Raw genomic sequence first — 16,797 nt, forward strand, 5'->3', positions numbered from 1 at the left:
AGGACACCCGCCCTCGAGGAACAGGATTGAATACATCTGTCCTAACCCAAACACGCTAAACCTTAACCCTCACTCTTATTTCTATTGCCCCCAACAAAAAGTTGAGTTAGCATTTGTCACGTATTTCGACTCATTTCCATAACCCAAAACCGAAGGCCAACATTAAATACCCTAACCCAGCAATTGCCGGAATCCTCTCCCCCTTTTCTCTGACCCGACCCGTTACTGTAATCCTAACACCTCCAATCTTATTGGTCGGGAAAACGGGTAGGATAAAACAAGTCACTGATTTATTTTTTATTTTTTTTGCTTTGAATGACAAATGTAGAGGTTAGGTGCGTTCTAACACAACTCACTTACCAACAAGCCGCAGTTTAGTCGATAGTAAAAGGAATCTTCAAAAAGGTGAATTCAAGCGGTTTATTACTCTTCCCATTTGAAATTTGCTGTGAAACAAAACACATAAGAGGAAAATATTAGACACTTTGTGTATTAAACAGCCACACAAGTTTGTTGATGATGAGAAATGCCATAGACAGGCTAACGAATTGCAACCGTTTAAGCAACGGTTCATTTCAAAGGGGAAAGTTGATTTCATTGAACCTCAAACTGTTAAGATAAAGCACGTCACTCATTTTCCCCAACCCGAATACGACACCCTAGCCCAATCTGAACCCAGCACTTACCCAATATTTCAAAGAATGCGTTGGGATTTATGATTATTGGATATTAAATCTTGTACGTCGTTCTCGTGGCTCATCTCCTGGCAGAAGCTCCAAGCGGCGACGTCCTTGGGGGAATCCGTTCACATTGCAAAAGAATTCCATTTTCCGGTGAGTCAACCTTTTTTTTTTTTTTTTCCTCATTGCGGGGAGGGAACCCCTACTTGCGGGGAGGGGGGCTCTTTTCGGACTCAAGTGTTTGGTGGGGCTGATTCACATCCCAAAAAATTGTAGGCTAATTGTCGATTGGATGAGGAAGGAGACGATGAGTCAGCAGGATGATGACAGAGGTCCGTGGAGGTCCACAGGGCCCGCCGGAGAGCCCGGCACCGCTCAGCACGCCGAAAACAACTCCGGCACATGTGTCCGACGCGGCTTTGACCTCCATCTTCTCAACCATTTTTTTTTTCAATTGCAAATGAAAACCAGACGGGGAAAAGAAAGTGAGAGGTTGCCCGGAATGTTTGTTTGTTTCAACATGGAAGACAAACATCTGGCAAACACATTCCGTCATCCAGACCCCTCCTTGCACGCCCTCCCCACTTCGATCTCCTTGTCCCCCTCCACTTGAAATTGGAGCTCTTTAACTCATTTCTCTCCTTTGCCCCCCCCCCCATTCCGTTGAGTGTGCTTGCATGGGAAAGACGTCGAACACAATGTTTCATTGTTACTATCGGGTTTTTTTTGTCAATAAAGCAAATGGCTCCTGAGGTCAGGATTCTATATGCTTGTTCTTGTACAATAAGTACGATACTGCACCCTTGTGGTGAGGAGGAGAAACAACCTCACCCTGCCACCCTCCGAAAAATCACATTTCTCTCCAACCCTGTCTCAAATCAATCGGGATTGAAGAAGGTACGATGACGTGGAATGTAAAGTTTTACAATTTACAAGATGTTTGAGTTTAATATTCCATTGAGGATCGCCGATATGTTGAATACGTGGAAAAATACAGACAAAATAATCACATTTGATTAATTCCACAGTAGTGGGACAGACCCCACCTAACCCCCGAAATACGACACACACACACATCATAATGAAATAAAATATCTCACATCTGATAGTACATTGCAATTTACAAGGAGTATTGTTGACGTGATCGTTTGAAAATGTAAACACTGGCAGAGATTTATCAAACATTTATTATGTGAAATCATTGACGACGAGTGTAAGAAATTAAAATCATCTGTGTTTGCAGATCAACGAATGACATTCAATCTTAATAAATTTAAAGTAATTTGAGCAAATTATTATAGTTATTCAGAAGTGCTAAAAAAAACAACCGTTGTAATGGAGGGCAATCAGGAAGGTGAAAGCAGAACGATGCTGCCACCTAGTGGCACTTTGCATGTATTGCCAGGCACAAAAAACACTTTATTCTGTCTGGAATTGTGCAACATAGGGAATTCACAAGCAATGGCCCCTCAAAAGAAATAATCATCGTTTAAAAATAAAGGGGGGGAAACATTTTCGTGAGAGCTACTTTTCAGTTTGCTCTTGTAAAAAAAAACGTTCTTTTTGCTCCTCCTAATCCCCACCAATACTGCTGATGTGTCAACGGCCATTCTATTTCAATGGCTGCGCACCCACACACACACACCTAAACACACTCTACACACTCTCTCTCTAGCGGTTCCAGATGTGATGCACGGATGATGTCACGGCAGACCTGCGGCGCCATTTTTTTTTTCTTTTCTCCACAAAACATGGAGTTCAAACCAGAAGGAGAACGTCATCCATTCAGTCATTCCTTGGTTGATTTCTGTGCATTAGTGGATAACCTCCAAACACACACGCGTGCATCACATGTGTGACTAATACATCAGTGGAGTGTTGTGTTGGTTGCCAGGCAACCGCAGTGTAAATAAATAGAATAGAATAGAAATCCCTTTATTGTCATTGTACTCAAGTGTGCAACGAGATTAGAGGGCTCCCCTCTCCAGTGCAATACAACAATAATACAGACAAATATATAAATTAGATAAATAAAGAAGACAGTGCAATGGAATTCAGTACTGAATAGGGCATATAGAAACACATCACAATGCTGTTTTGCGAGGTCAGGGTGGTCTCGTGTGTGTGTGAGAGTTCAGTATGGAGATGGCTCTCGGAAAGAAACTGTTTCTCAGTCTATTGGTCCTTGATTTGATGCATCTGTAGCGCCTGCCAGAGGGCAACAGGTCGAACAGGTGTGAGTTTGGGTGGGTATTGTCATTGACGATGTTGAGAGCCCTTCTGAGGCACCGGGCGGTGTAGATGTCCGACAGTGGGGGGAGAGGGCAGCCAATAATCCTTTGCGCTGTTTTGACTGTCCTCTGGAGCCTCACTCTGTCTGCCTCAGTGCAGCCGCTGTACCAGGTGGAGACACAGTACGTCAGCAGGCTCTCGATGGACGAGTGGTAGAAGGCCAGCAGCAGCTTCCTGTCCAGGTTGAATTTCCTGAGGACTCTGATGATGGGGGTGGAGAAATGAACGAGCATGCAAATATTATTTATTTGAGGACCTCCCAGCATTCTCTTCATACGGAAGAGGATTAGGGCCATGAATGAGAAAAAAAAAAAGATTGGAAGGATTCTGACTTTAATCTCAGAATTCTGACTTTAAAGTGAGAATTCTGACTTTAAAGTGAGAATTCTGACTTTTATCTCAGAATTCTGACTTTAAAGTGAGAATTCTGACTTTAATCTCAGAATTCTGACTTTAATCTCAGAATTCTGACTTTAAAGTGAGAATTCTGACTTTAAAGTGAGATTAAAGTCAGAATTCTGAGATTAAAGTCAGAATCCTTCCAATCTTTTTTTTTTCTCATTCATGGCCCTAATCCTCTTCCGTACATTTGGTTTTAAAATGTGAAAAAACAAAAAACAAAAAGCACAACTCCAGGAAGCAGGAAGTGAACCTTTGGACATGCAAGCATTTTGTCACATCAGTGACGACAGAGGCAGTCGCGCTGCATTTCTCCGGAGAGCGAACACGAACGAACTTGCAGACTGAGACGTCGTCTTCACACGGAAAATGTTAAAACGGCATCGGTCGATGGATATACCTTTGAATTTCAAGCCAAGTGACAAGCCTGAGAGCTGCTCGTCACAAGCTTCAATGGAGTCAGAGGACTTGTTCAAGCTGTGCCAGGAAAAACTGGATTGGTTATGTTTGGAGCACATTTTCAATCATTCAGTAGTTTTTATCATTACAGTGTTTCCCCCTCTGTATAATGGACAGGCATTAGGAGTGTTTCCTTACACTTAGATACGTTTATACTGTGTATATTTGCATGCTTTTTATGAATGTCTGCTGCTAATGTTACACATTAACGGCTACATTACGCCGCCGACTCTGTGTGATCTATATCTTTGCTGCTGTAACACTTCAAATTTCCCCATTGTGGGACTAATAAAGGACATCTTTATCTTTATCTTTACATGGAGCTTTTGTGCGGCACCCGCAGAAATGCAGAAATCGACGCTGACCACAAGATCCGTGCCCTGGATGAAGGCACAACATCGCGGAAACAGACGGCGGAAAATCCTGCACAACGTACAAGCGAAATCGGATGATTTTTAGATGACTGGGGGAGTTTCAGTTCGTCAATGTGGCCGGAGCCTCCGATGCGGCCGAAGAAGCCTCCAATGCGGCTGAAGATGATGGCGACATTGTGGAGTTCGCCAATGCGGCCGAAGACGCCTCCTCAAATGATGGAGAAAATCGCAGCCCCCTCCACAGACTTGGATCAGAAGCACAAAGGAGCTGCCGACATCTCACAACGTTTCCTTCCTCAAGAACTTTGACCGCAACGCAATGGGATTTAGTGACGGTACAGGAGTCGGTCGAAGTGGATTCGTGTTCATCGGGACTGGAACAGAAAAAGACTTTCATTTTCCGAATCGCTTACAAACACGAACATTCGCACCGTATATTGAGATTAATCTATTTTCTTGTACGCAATGGTTGCCACCGGGTGTCAAAACGATAATTGTGCTTATTGCTTGTCAAAAGTGCAACTAAATAGATTTCACAAAACACGTGTCGCAAGTCCACCTTTATCAACACAAACACATTTACGCACGACGGAGCGAGTGTTGGATGAGCTAGCTTCCATTGACCCATTTGGCTTCTGCGGTGGTGGCGGTTGCCATGGCAACGAGAGGGGCAAAAAGATAAGACCCGGCGTGATTTTCAGGCATATTTAATTGGCACAGTAAACACAATACAAAGTATTCAGCGCTCCCAAAAACATAAGCAAGTTGGCCGATAGGCAACGAGAAGCAAACACACACGCACCATCTTTCGTGGGCGGACGCTTGCAAAGCGCCACGCTTCCCCATAGCTAACCTTTTCCTTTTGCATCTTGATCCATATATTTATATTTATATTATTTATACTTTCTGGCTCTCCAATGTACACGCAACTTGATCTCCACCAGGAGCAAAAAGTGGTTCGTTGTGACCAAGGAGTAACACCGAAAAGAACAAACATGGACGCCATTAAAAAATAATAAAGAAAAATACAGAAGGTATGTTGGAAGAGTCGTAATATTACGAGAATTTTTGTTACGAGAATCAAGATGTAAACTCTAACGTTGCAAATACTTATACTGTAAGTCGTCTCTTCTTCCTCCAAAAATACTCTATTTTAAGACTTTCTAAAAAATATATATATATAATTTATTGTTGCTTAATTATATTTTTATTATATTTTTTCCCCTTCAAAACAAACATTAATTTTAATTTATATTCAGAACAACTTGTAAGTCCATTTCTTTTCATTTCTATGTATTTATTATTAAAAAAAAAACATTTCTCAATGCCCTCAAAAATTAAAAACACAAATAAATCACTTCGCCCCATATTTGATATGTTTAAATTTTTTTTAAAGCTTTCATTTCCATAAACTTACTTTCTATTAATACCGTCAGAATTGTCCAACTTTTCTTGAAACATGACAACTTTTGTTTTCCATTATTTTTCTTTAAAATAACTTCAGACCACAGTTTTAACTCAAATTAAGATAACAGTTCTGGTAATTGTCTCAAAAAAGTCTAACTTTATTCTACATTTTCAAGCATCTTAAAAATATTTCTTTTAAAAAAAGGTTAATTCTGATATTTTTCCACTTTCTACGTCCCGTAATATTACGACTATTTCTCGCATGACACTTCACACCTTTTTCCACTGGAAACTTTCCTACTTTTTTTCTTTTCAGGATGACTCCTTGGCTCCAGTTTTATTTTACTAGCTGGCTGTACAGTTAGTGTAGTGCGCCACCTAGTGGTTTTGCTCCTCACCAGAAGGCAATCCATCCCAAACATGCCAATTAAACAAAACTAACAACAAAAAAAAACACTCTTGCAGTAAAGTGGGTTTTTCAGTGCCGTTGCATGGCAGAACACGCTATTAACATCTGCTCCCAATAATAATAATAGTTTTAATCATGATAATCATTGGAAAAGGTCAAATAAAAGAAATATGTGCCATTGCGATGGGTGGACATCATGGTTGGTTTTAGTCTGACAGTGTGGTAACAGCAAGTGTCAGTTGAACAGAAAAAGCGGGCTCACAGTATGTTGTCATCAACACCACAGACTTGGGGGGGGGGGGGGGGGGGGCTCAACTGGACCAGGGGAGGAGGGGGGGGGTCTGAAGGCAAGCAGGGAAATAAAAGGTGAGGGGATCTGGGGGGTGCATGCTCTTTTCAGGGCTAACAAAAAATGAAAATTGAAAAAGAGCATCTGAATGACTTTTATTGAGGGGGTGACTTTAGGGAATGAGGGGCGACACCCCCACCCTCGCTGGCACACCCACGTGGGGACGCCGTTGGGGGGAGGAGGCACAAACAAAAATGAAAACATAACCCAAAAGGAGTTTTTGCTGGATTTGCCAGGAAATGATGGGTGGCAACCCATCGATTTAAAAAAAAAATAAATAAAAAAAAAATAGCCCCCCCTCAAAAAAAGGTTATCAGAAAATGAGTGGGGGACCAAAAAAATATAAAAAATAAACTAAAATTATGATCCCCCCCCCCCCCCCCAAAAAAAAAAAAAAAACTAAAATCAAAAGAAACAACCCACAGTCAAGCCCACCCCCATGGGGGACAGCCGGCTGGGATGGGGTGGGGGGGGGGGGGGGCGGTGGTTCGAGAGGAGGCAGACAGGGCAAGCATGCGGCACACCACAACGCCAAGACACGATTGGCTGCCAAAGATAGCCGTAGAGGTGCCATCCTGCAGGGGGGCGGGGTTAAGTGCAGGTGAGGATGGGGGGGGGGCGTTCCGGCAACGGGCAAGCGAGAGGAGCACACGTGACATGATATTGTGGTGACATGACAGGACAAACACAAAGCCAACAGCACGGCCTGAGGTGGGAGGAGCCAAGCAGGTCTCCTCCTCCAATCACACACACTCGGAAAATACACCACTTGAGCCTTGTCAATTTTTCCAATCGTAAATTACAATTGTTTCTTGTGTATATTTTGCAACATAATTAAGTCATAATATTGTGCCTTTTTTGTCACCACAATATAAACGTTGCAACTTTTTTTCTTTATTACAAAAATATAGACATTTTTGGAGAATTAGCATGACATTTCTTAGTTTTGCAATACCATTTTATTTTGTCACATTTATAGAAAGGTAGAATTAAATGGAATATACAATTTAAGTCTCGTAACATCTTGCAAAATTTTTCCCCGTATTTAATTAGAATGACGTAACATTGTTGGATTATTGGAACATTTTTTTCTAACGTTACAAGAAATAATTTGTCACTTTTTCTAATATTTTGAGAACAAAGGATATCTCAATATATTTTCCCACTGTCCATTTCGTGAAACTACAAATATTTATGTTGGAATATTACGACTTAAATCTGCAATTTTTTGTAATATATGTATATTAATATATACATATTTTCCCATAATACTTTCTTAACTTTCTTCCTAATTCCTTATTAGGATTCTGTAGTCAGTAAAACACTATACGAAACATTCTAATACTGTGAGAATATCGTTGTACAATTTTCTAATTTAAAGTAATTAATTCAAGTAATTTTAGAAAAAAGTGGTGACAATTGTTATATTAGAAAGAAGTTGTATGAGGAAAAATAAACTTGAATAATTTGAGGAAAAGTTGGAAATTTTTAAATGTACGTAAAATGATAACGATTGTTTTTTAAAAATGTTGAATCATTATGACTTACATCCACTTTATGAAACATATTAATATTCCGAAAATTAGGTGGTAATATTCCACATTTTTTCTCGAATTCTTCGGAACATTATTTAGTCATACTATTGGCTCCAGGATGGATGGATGGATGGATGGTGATGAGAAATGTGGCGACACTTGGTCCGGCTGCCGGCCGTGTGGGATGCTTCTGCGTCCTCTCTCTGACTACGCCGTTGCGGGTTAGTCGGGCGGCCAAGCTTAACTAACCAAGCCGAGCTGTTAGGGGCCACAAGCGCTAAACAATGTTAGCAGAGAGGGGAAAAAAAATGGTTTCTAAAGTGTCTGTCTCCCACTTTTTTTTTTTTTTTAAAGAGAAACAGGGTGATTTCTCCCCCAGGCCGCTTGCCCTGCCGCTTCCTCAGCCAGCATCTCGTTTAGGAATCTGGACAGGAAATAAACAAACAAAACAAGTGACACAAAGAAGAAAAAAAGAAATGTTAGATGGCGGTGGAGCGGAAAAAACGACAAGTGCAATGATGCAATGGAAGATAGCCGTGGCTCTTGACCATCTCAGTTGAAATTTGAATTTCTAATTTTGGACTTTTTACCAGTCCAAAAATTAAATGTTGTATTATCTGAGTTGAAAAAATATTTTTGTATACTTAGAACTATTTATTTGTATCTAAAAATAACATTCATAAAAAAAAAAAAAACGTTTTTTTTTCCTCATTACTTGACTAAGTTGATTTGCACATTTTTTGCAACAAGAAACAAAACACATGAACCGAAACAATAAAAAAAAAAAAAAAAAAGTAAATGGCTGTGAGGGGGAAAAAAAAGAAGAAAACATGAAAAACAACAGCAAATCCATCAAAAAAAGACAATTGTTAGCCCGTGAAGCTAACACGGCTCGTAAAATCGCTCGTGGGAGCATCCGGTATGCTACCGACAATTATCCAGTTGCACTTAATTTGTCCAAAAATGATTATTTATTGACAGCAAATAATGTATCTTTGTTCATCTATCTAGGTCTGTGACATCTAGTGACAGGCAGATAAATGCTTTTTCCACTAAATGGCTGAAGGTACAATCAACTTGTCGCCTGTTGACATTTCATAATTTCATACAACAGCATAATAGCAAAGTGCTCACCTAAAACCAAGTCATCAATATATTTACACAGTATTAGTTGTGACATTTTTTTTTTTTTGTTTGGTGGTGAGCCGTAATATTTTTCTAAAGTCAAATATGTGCATTGGCAAACACTTAGCTCATGCTGCGAAAGCGTGCATTTTTCACTTCCAAACTAACTAACCCGTTGATCGCGATCGTTATCAAAAGATGACAGCTCGCAAATAAAAAGCGCACAGCATGCGAGAGGACAAATTTGCCATATGAGCCTAGAAAAATAACTTTTCTCACATATAAGGGCCCGACCGATATGGATATTTATTTTTTAGGTCAATGCCAATTCCAATATTTGGCAGGATAAAACCCGATAATTGATTTATCAGCCGATTAATTAATTATATATAACCTATTTTATGTCCCTTAATGCTTACAACAAGAAATAATAATTTGACTTAACTATTTCTTTAATTTTACAACAGAGAAAAAATTGCGGCTTCGTTTGGGCAGATTTTGGGGGCGTGTCGGTCGGTGGGATTATTTTATAGTTTTCTTTGTCCGCTGTTATAATGTAAAAAAAAAAAAAAAGAAATAAAAATTTTTATCAAGCAATTCTTCGGTCGGGCCCTACTACTTATCACTGAATCTGAGCATTTTACAGCAGATCACATTTGGCATGCGCTCCAGTGGGATACAGCTACATGTTTACATTCATTTGGTGCGTGGTGTGAGACTCGGAGGCACGACAGAGGAATACGGTGGGGGGTGCGGCCGGCAGCGGCAGCGGCAGTGGGGGGCTAATGACAGTCAAATGTAGGTCATAGCACCTTTGGCATTGGTCCCCAAGAAGACCTCCACGTAGGACGTGGGCACGTAGCCCTCCTCGTCTTGGTTGCGGCGCACCCGTGTCCAGCCGTCGCCTTTGTCCTCCTCGATGACGTAGAGCAGCTCGCCCTCGGCCACCGAGATGGTGCCCTCGTTGTGGCCTGCGCCAAACGCACCCAAAAGGAAGCAAAAGGGATTAGAAACTCATCGGCACAAAAGTGTGAGTTGAAAAAAAGAAATATATATATTTTTTAAAAAGTTCCTTTTTACTTGTTATGTTTTTATTGAATCGGATTCTACATTAATACACTACAAACTAAAATTTCATTTGAAAATTATTGGTAAAAATGTCTATTTTAGATTTTTTTCTCCTGTATTACTATTTTATTACAGCTTTACGGTTAACATTAAGACTTTATTATGATGATGAATCGATTAACCTTAACAACATTGACTTTGTGTAAAATCGTGTAAAACCTTTCATGTTGACTTCATTCTTCAAAAAATACTACAGAAAATATAACTTTATCCTTGTAAAATGTCATTATATTTAATATATTAGCAATGTTTTTCTGTCATTTTGTTACTTTTTTATACTTTATTAAAACTTTACATTTTTTTAAACTTTCTTCTGAAAAAAAAAATTCCTTAGATCACGTTTGCGATAACATCTCTTGTAAATCGCTTCTTTGAAGCGCGCCTGCTTCACGCAACATTTTTGAAAGCATGCAGCTGTAGGAAAGAGCATTTCACATCCAACACCTCCTCCACACGCTGACCAGGAAGGTCACACTCCTCCTCCTCTTCACATTCCATCAAGTCACATGAGCACAACCAGCAGGCCTCGTGTTTGCTTCCAAGCATCTGCAGCTTCATTTATATGCAACACTCATTTTGGGGCATTTCCTGTCACCACTAGGTGGCAGCAGTGACACGACTGTCAGGGGTTCCTCTAGTTTTTTAATGCGTGTGGAACGAATCATGCTGCAGGTTTGACAGATAGCCATAAAATACACAATTTAAAAAAATTAAAGATCATCTGCCCCAAAAGTCAGTTTAACACAGGCACACAAAATTTGGTCTGCACAAAAAAAGTCAGGAGCTGCTGCTGATCTCTTCCACGCTTGCTTACCATCAAAAGGGTACAAAGCTTTGCAGTTCCCGATGGTGGGCAGCGACTCCTCGTCGTCAAACTCGTCGTCGAATTCGGGCGTGCTGGCCGCGAGGGGCTTGGCGTTGGCGATGTTGGCCTTGACGTGAATCTCGGAATTCTGCTCTTCTGTGTAGCTGCCGTCCGGGCTGCTCGAGGGCCAACACGCACAAAGACAGTAAAAGGTATGAACGTCTGTTAAAGTGGCTTCCGACCGTTCCCGATGAGTAAACCTTACCTCTCTCTGTCCTGCGCGCAGTTGTTGTTGACGGTGGTGCTGCTGTGGCTCTCGTAGAGTCCACTTCGCCGATGTGTGTCGCTCTTGGATGGCATCCGATCCTCCACCTCAGCCAGCCAGCCCTGAAAGGGGGTCATAATAACAATGTTATGACCGTGAGCTTCAATCTTATAATCATAAATCTGGAGGCTGCTGGCTAAAAAAGGAAGTCGGACTTTTGTCATTTTGTTTTCAAAACCCAAGCATCAACAACTGTAGACAATGAACATAAAATAACCCAAGTGTAGACAATGTAGCACACTGTCATTATTTAGTTTTAATGCGTAAGGTGTTGACAGCCTAAAAAAAAAAAAAGAGAAGGTTTCATCTGAAGTAGGACAGGCTCTCCTAATATGGATGTGGAGCACGCTCGTTTGGGATGCAGCCCAGCTGGAGAAGTTTGAATCGCTGGCTGCCTTTCCGAGAAACCAAATAGCAAGAGCGAGTGGTGCCTGTTGCCGTGGCGACTCGCCTCAAATTTCTGCACTTCCAACTGCAGCTTCTCGATGTTCTGCCCGAGCTCGTTTAGCCGGGGGTCCACGCTGGTGGGGTCGCCCATTTGCGGATTCTTCACGTAAACGTCTTTCATTTTGGTGAGCGCGTCCCTTGAGGAGGAGGAGGAGGCGGAGGAGGGCGGGGCACAGTGTCACCAAGTGTCACAAGTGAAGCAGAAATGGTGCAATTTAAATTTTTTTGCAGTGCACCTCTGGTCTGTCTCCTTTTGAATGTCTTTGTTGAGCTCGTCGAGCTTGCCCTGCAGCTTCTTTCGACGCTGTTCTGGCGGCAGGTGGCTGAAGTCCTCGGGACCGGAACCCTAAGAGATCGTAAAAAACAAACAAAGGATTTGTTACGAGGGATAAAATGAGTAAGTCGGGTGTGGTATTTCCCTTTGAGATGCAGTCACTTCATAAGGGATGAGTGTTAGGAAGCAGCGACCTGTAGGCGATATGGCGGCTCCTCGGGAAAATAAAAGATTTAAAGTTAATTACGCTTTACTCTCATTAAAAAAAAAAAAAAAAAAAAACTTTTGGGATGTTTTGTCTATCAACCTATTCGTCCATTACCAGCAGAATGAGATGAGGAAAAAAGCTACACTTTTACAACTATTTGACAACGTCCAGTCAAGTATTAAAAAATACAGCACAGATTAATGAAAGCAAATCAAGAATTTTGCGAGCCCTTTTAATGACGAGAAAGCATGAAGAAATCTGGGCTCAATCATATATTTTGAATAAATTATATTTATAAAAATAGATATTGCCAATGTAAATTCAAATGTTTATTAATAAGTTATAGTACGATTTATATTTCCTTTTTCCAATATTCGTTTAGATGATTACGCAGCCATAGTGACAAGTGTGACGGCTTTTTGTATTAATACCACAGCTTCTAATTTAATTCAACCCCTTGTGTTAAATTCTTTTTTCTGGGTCAAATTGACCCATTATTAACATCTTTAATGTTTTTCGGTCAATTTGACCTGAGTAGGTTATGTTCCAAAAATATTCTCTCATTTGTAATTTATTATTATTATTTTTTTAATTTGACCTGCAAAATAACAGGATGCTTACATTTATTTTGCCCTCATTTTAATGTACATTTATGATTTATTGAAATGTTTTTTGATTCACCAATCAAGTATGAATTATTTATTGAGGTAGTGCAAACAAATTTATTTTCCAAAGAAACGATTGTTAATCACTTGATTTTTGTGTTTTTTCGAAGTGCCTTATTTTTAGGAAAATTTAAGACATCCCTTTTTTTGGCGGGAAAAAAACGTTATAAAGACTTTAACGGTAGACTGGGAATGTGGATTGGTGGGTTTGGATCTCATTGAGATTTGCTCAGCACAGGGTATGAAAGCTGGAACTACAAGTGTGGAGAACGACACATGCTTCCTCACCATGGCAACCGTACCTCTCCCATTGAGAATTAGTAGGCTTACTCCATTTTTTGTCATTTTGCAAGCGTCATACAGTTATCATTTTTATGCTGCCCAACGGCAGCCACGAGAGGTTCCGCGCAACTGAAAGCCATCAAGTCTCAGTTTCTCAGTATCTCATTGAAAGGTGATCAATGAGGGTCACGTTCGCTAACATGAAGATGCACTGGCACCCAAGATTAAAAAAAAAAAGTGAAAAAAAATTCAGAGTGCAATAATGGAGTGTCCTCTGTGTGTCAAAAATGGAGTCAACGCAATTTCTTTTCTCGATTCAATTATGTACTTAAAATTCCAAAATAACAAAATGGAGTTAGCCCAATCTAGTTCGCAGTGGCTCAAACAGTTGCGTGCAACGCTTTCCGGACATGCCACGCACACTCTCACAACACAGATCCCAACTTTTACTTGTCATGCGCAACATGCACAAATATACAAGATCAAAATTAAAAAAAAAAAATAGCAGTTGATTTGCGTTCATATTTGCATTGTTCTACTAACCAGCTGCAGCGTGTTAGCTTAGCATAAAGGCTAAGGGTTAGCAGGAGCTAGCAGTTTAAATGTTTGTCGAGTTTGGCTTAACTTATTGGTTATCGATCGTACCGATATACGGTTACGCGCCACAAGCTAGTGAGCAGTTCAGGATACTTTTTCAAATCATTCGCTAATTTCTCATAATTTACAGGATTGAATCATACAATTTGGAGAAAACATATTTCAGTCCAACCCATACATTTTTTTCTTTTTATGAGTAAGGGGAGCGGCGCGCTTATCAATTATCTAGTAACTAAATAATAATGATGGGACTATTTTTTATTCTACACGCAATGTTGAAGTGATATTGTTGCCAAATAATGGTCGCGGATTAATCAACTTCAACTTGTTATCGTCATTGTGTGTAGGTTTCATCAAAGCAATAACTGGCCAATGGAACCTCTTTTTACTTCCGCCTAGTGCTTCTAAAAATATTATCAGATTGATGCAAATAATTGAAACTTTTTTTAAGGGCTGAACAAGTGAAATTGACATCGCAATTTAGAAGACTGCACATTTTGAATCGCTAAAGCTTCAATCTGGAAAGAAAATTCTGCCGTAATTTTAGTCAGTTGGCAGGCTTTATTTTCACATGTATGCATAATTTATTTATCTATTAATATATTCAATTATTTTTTTTATTTATTCATTCTAGCTACTAGTGACGCAATCAATCAAACTCCAGCACCTGTGATGGCTACAACACTCAGCAGTGAAGAAAAATCATGCAGTGCAAGGACACCAGTTGGCTACTACGAATCCAAAGTTAGTATTTTGCCGTTAGGTGGGCGGCTAAAAACAACAACAGTAAAACGTGGTCACCTCAATGAGATTCCTGACGTGGGAATTGAGTGTGAGCTGCACCACAGAGCAGGGGATGGGAGAGGGATGAGGGGGAACAACACAGCCATGGCATAAAATTCAAATAAAAGCACACAAAAAAACTGGAATGAAACAACACCCGTCGTTATGGCACATTAAATCCAACGTAACAACAAAGCACAACAACTTGCGTTATTGATAGATGTGTTATGGGGTGGACATGCGTCATGCTGCGTTGATGATGATGGTGGTGGCGGTGGTGCGGTTACACGGTCATGCTTACCAGCTTGAGAGAAAGCTTCATGGTGGGGGAGGAAGGAAAAGGGCAAAGGGGAGGCAGGAAAGAGAGAAACAACACAGTCAACGTCAAGAGGGAAACAGGAGGGACATTGCGGCTTTTCAAAAAACCATTAATTGCTCGTCGGCAGTTTCACGGCTACTAAATTGCAGCGGTTCTCAAACTGGGGTCCACGGGGGTCTGCACGGTGAAGATTGGGCGAAATGAAATTGCAGTATTTCATTTAAGTGCTCAACAGCTAAAAAAACAGGTGAGCTCTTCTCCCTTAAGATGCTGATTAGATAATTATTGCTTTAGGCTGCCCACAAGAAAGATCAGTTTTAATTGTGCAATTCTACAAAATTAGACGGATTTTATATTTAAGAGAAAAAGGCCTCTTGTATGCATTGAAAAAAAAACTTTTTAAATTCAGCTCACGGCAAGTGTGAGCAAGAACTATAGTGCTGTCCGTCTGACGGCTGTCTGCTTATGTAGCTAGCTAGCTAGCTAGCTAAGTATCAAGCTAGCTAGCTAGTCATCATGAATAAAGTCAGAACAAAATGTTTTTTATTAAAAAAGGGGTGAGATTAAGACTTTTTATCCGGCAAAATTATTTTTTGTCTAGATCAAAATGTATGAGTTAGCTAGCGTGACATTATGACTTTCTTTTCTGAAACTACCTAACTTCTAATTTCTATGCCATTTTAGGGCCAAACAGAGTACTTGTATTTAATTAGTGCAAAATAAATAAAAAAGAAATCAGAAAAAGTCTCCCCGAGACGGAAGCTTGAGAACCTCTGCGCTAAACGATGAAGGATAGGAAGTTAAAGGGTAAGGCAGGTGAGGAGGAATGCATGAAAATGTCCCCGCGGCCCGCTACTTCCTGCTGCCATGACACACGCTGGACAGCAGAGGGCGCTAAAAGCACGCAAGCAGATCCCAAACAAGGTGGCAGATGGAGAGAGAGACATTTTATGTCCCCCAGTAACAAGGACACGAGACTGTAGAAGCTGTTGTGTTTGTATCGGTGTTAATCCAGTTACAAATCTTACAGGCTGGCGCACACTGAAGAGATCATCCTCGAATCCATTCACAGAATTTCACACATCCGCCATGTTGGCGACGAATCTGGAGCATAATACCTGCTGCACTATAGAGTCGTGCTGTCCTAATTACTCATAATGAAGTGGAAGTGCTAATGTTCACATAAAATTGGGTGTTTTTGTAAAAGAGTAAAATTCTATTTCACATATGCATTTTAATTGTATTAATTATCTCATCAAATAATTGGTTATGTCATTTTCATTACATATGAATCTGAAAGATACAACTGAATAATGAAAATTGTTAGAAATATTTATTATCCTCACGCTCATCTCTGGCATCTTGGTGCCAAGGAACCACGTTGAAATTAAATGAGTAGCTTCATTTAAACAAAAGTAGTGTTTTGCTGCCATAGATTTTCACTATTTGCGACAGGGCTTGGTTCTCATTTTCAGCGAATAGCGAGCGGTCACTGTATTGAACTGCAGAATCTCCAATTCCATGTTACGATGACGCTTTTAGATGTAGAACTATCCCGGCCATTGTTAAATTCTTTTAAGCAGTCAGACAGACACATATACATGTACATTGCGGGAGGCTGCAGAAGTCAATTACGGGGCCCCAAAAAATGTGACCAACACTGGGTTGGCTCATGAGTCCAGAGGTGGGAGGAAATCACATTGATGGAAGTCTCAATTTATTTTTGGGAATCTCAAATTACTGTGTCAAAAATCAAGCAGGTCTAATCATGAGACAATTGTACATTAAAAAAATGACTTTGTGTCACGTGGTTCAAAGTCTAAGTGGAGTCTTTCAAGTTTACCCGAAAATGTTGCGACTCGAGTCAACTCATATGACTCGAGACAACCCCCACGCCCCCCCACCTCTGGCAATTACATCATCGTCACGATGATC

The 16,797-nt window shown here is 40.4% G+C and overlaps 1 protein-coding gene across 28 annotated transcripts in view; it reads right to left on the reverse strand.

Annotated features, from left to right (window-relative positions):
* Positions 1-7,816: 7,816 nt before the first annotated feature.
* The window catches only part of fnbp1b (formin binding protein 1b), a 39,945-nt gene continuing 30,964 nt past the window's right edge, over positions 7,817-16,797 (reverse strand). For 10 of the 28 annotated variants that reach the window (XM_088280803.1, XM_088280802.1, XM_088280799.1 and 7 more), the window contains 7 exons: positions 14,845-14,859; positions 14,562-14,597; positions 11,971-12,080; positions 11,739-11,871; positions 11,227-11,349; positions 10,972-11,149; positions 8,857-10,000 (listed from right to left, as the gene is read on the reverse strand). In XM_088280803.1, coding sequence (XP_088136929.1) covers positions 9,822-10,000; positions 10,972-11,149; positions 11,227-11,349; positions 11,739-11,871; positions 11,971-12,080; positions 14,562-14,597; positions 14,845-14,859 — 774 coding nt within the window. In that variant the 3' untranslated portion in view covers positions 8,857-9,821. Of the gene's footprint in view, positions 8,329-8,856; positions 10,001-10,971; positions 11,150-11,226; positions 11,350-11,738; positions 11,872-11,970; positions 12,081-14,561; positions 14,598-14,844; positions 14,860-16,797 lie in introns of those variants that run through there. The other 18 variants (XM_088280800.1, XM_088280816.1, XM_088280808.1 and 15 more) reach the window with 7 other exon arrangements.

This window comes from Idiotropiscis lumnitzeri, chromosome 18, assembly GCF_059441095.1.
Source record: "Idiotropiscis lumnitzeri isolate Australia: NSW breed Sydney's pygmy pipehorse chromosome 18, RoL_Ilum_1.0, whole genome shotgun sequence".
NCBI classification, from domain to species: Eukaryota; Metazoa; Chordata; class Actinopteri; order Syngnathiformes; family Syngnathidae; genus Idiotropiscis; species Idiotropiscis lumnitzeri.